The sequence below is a fragment of the Eimeria mitis genome, genomic scaffold, assembly GCF_000499745.2.
Source record: "Eimeria mitis Houghton genomic scaffold, Emh_scaff3680, whole genome shotgun sequence".
In the NCBI taxonomy this organism is placed as follows: domain Eukaryota; phylum Apicomplexa; class Conoidasida; order Eucoccidiorida; family Eimeriidae; genus Eimeria; species Eimeria mitis.
Genome location: NW_013572022.1, coordinates 1 through 1,036, shown reverse-complemented (window position 1 = coordinate 1,036; position 1,036 = coordinate 1). Strand labels below are relative to the sequence as shown.

The 1,036-nt window shown below is 57.5% G+C and overlaps 1 protein-coding gene across 1 annotated transcript in view; it reads right to left on the bottom strand.

Annotated features, from left to right (window-relative positions):
* Nucleotides 1-1,003, bottom strand: part of EMH_0068430 (uncharacterized protein) — a gene marked incomplete at both ends in the record, with an annotated part of 2,391 nt that extends 1,388 nt beyond the window's left edge. The window contains one exon of the mRNA XM_013498741.1: nt 50-1,003. Coding sequence (XP_013354195.1) covers nt 50-1,003 — 954 coding nt within the window. The remainder of the gene's footprint in view (nt 1-49) is intronic.
* Nucleotides 1,004-1,036: the final 33 nt, after the last annotated feature.

The window sequence follows — 1,036 nt, the reverse complement described above, 5'->3', positions numbered from 1 at the left end:
GCTGCTGCTGCTGCAGTCCTTCTTGTTTGCTGCTAGGAGTTTCGGATACTGCGCCCTGCTGCAGCAGCAAATGCGGCTCCTCCTGATGCAGCTCCTGCCGCTGCTGCTGCTGCTGCTGCTGCTGCGTGTGAAGCTGCTGCAGCTGCGGCATGGATAAATACCCGTGGGAGCCTCCAAAGGTGCCTTTCTGCTGCTGCTGCTGCTGCTCCTGGTGCTGCTGCTGCTGCTGCTGCTGCTGTTTCTGCAGGTTTTGCAGCTGAAGGTGGTGGTACAGTAGCTGCTGCTGGTGCTGTTGCAGCAGCAGCAGCTGTTGCTGCTGCTGCTGCTGCTGATCTTCTCGTTGAGACTGCAGCAGCAGCTGCTGCTTGTGAGCGAGGAGCTGCTGCAGGTGTTGCTGCTGTCTTTGTAGGTTAATCCGTTGCTGCTTGATTTGCTGCTGCTGCTGCAGCAGCAACTGCTTTGTTCTTTGCTGCAGCAGCTGCTGCTTCTCGTGCTGCTGCTTATAAAAAGCAGGAGGAGCAGCAGCAGCAGGACGGCGAGCTGCTGGGGTTGGTGGGATAACAACACAGCGGCGGCTGCGGAGAGCTGCTGAAGGATACACGGGGATTGCTGCTGCTGCTTCTCTTGCGCAGCTAAATACTGTGCTGCAGCTGCTGCTGTTGCTGCTGCTGCTGCTGTTGCTGCTGCTGCTGCTCGTGCTGCTGCTGCTCAGGCGGTGACCCACGGCGAGGAGTGATGGGCCTGTCTTTGCTCTCCTAGGCTGCTGCTGCTGCTGCTGCTGCTGCTGCTGTTGCTGCTGCTGCAAAAGTATGAGCTGCTGCTGCTGCTGCTTTTGTAAGAGAGATAGCTGCTCTTGCTGCTGCTGCCATACAGCCAATTGCTTTTGCTGCTGTTGCAGGAGTGAGAGGTGCTGCTGCTGCTGTTGCTGCTGCTGCTGCAGCAGCTCAAGTTGCTGCTTTTGGTTTCCAATATGCTGCTGCAGACTCCGCGTATTCGTTGGCATTTCATTGCTGCTGTTCTCTCCTGCTGCTGCTGC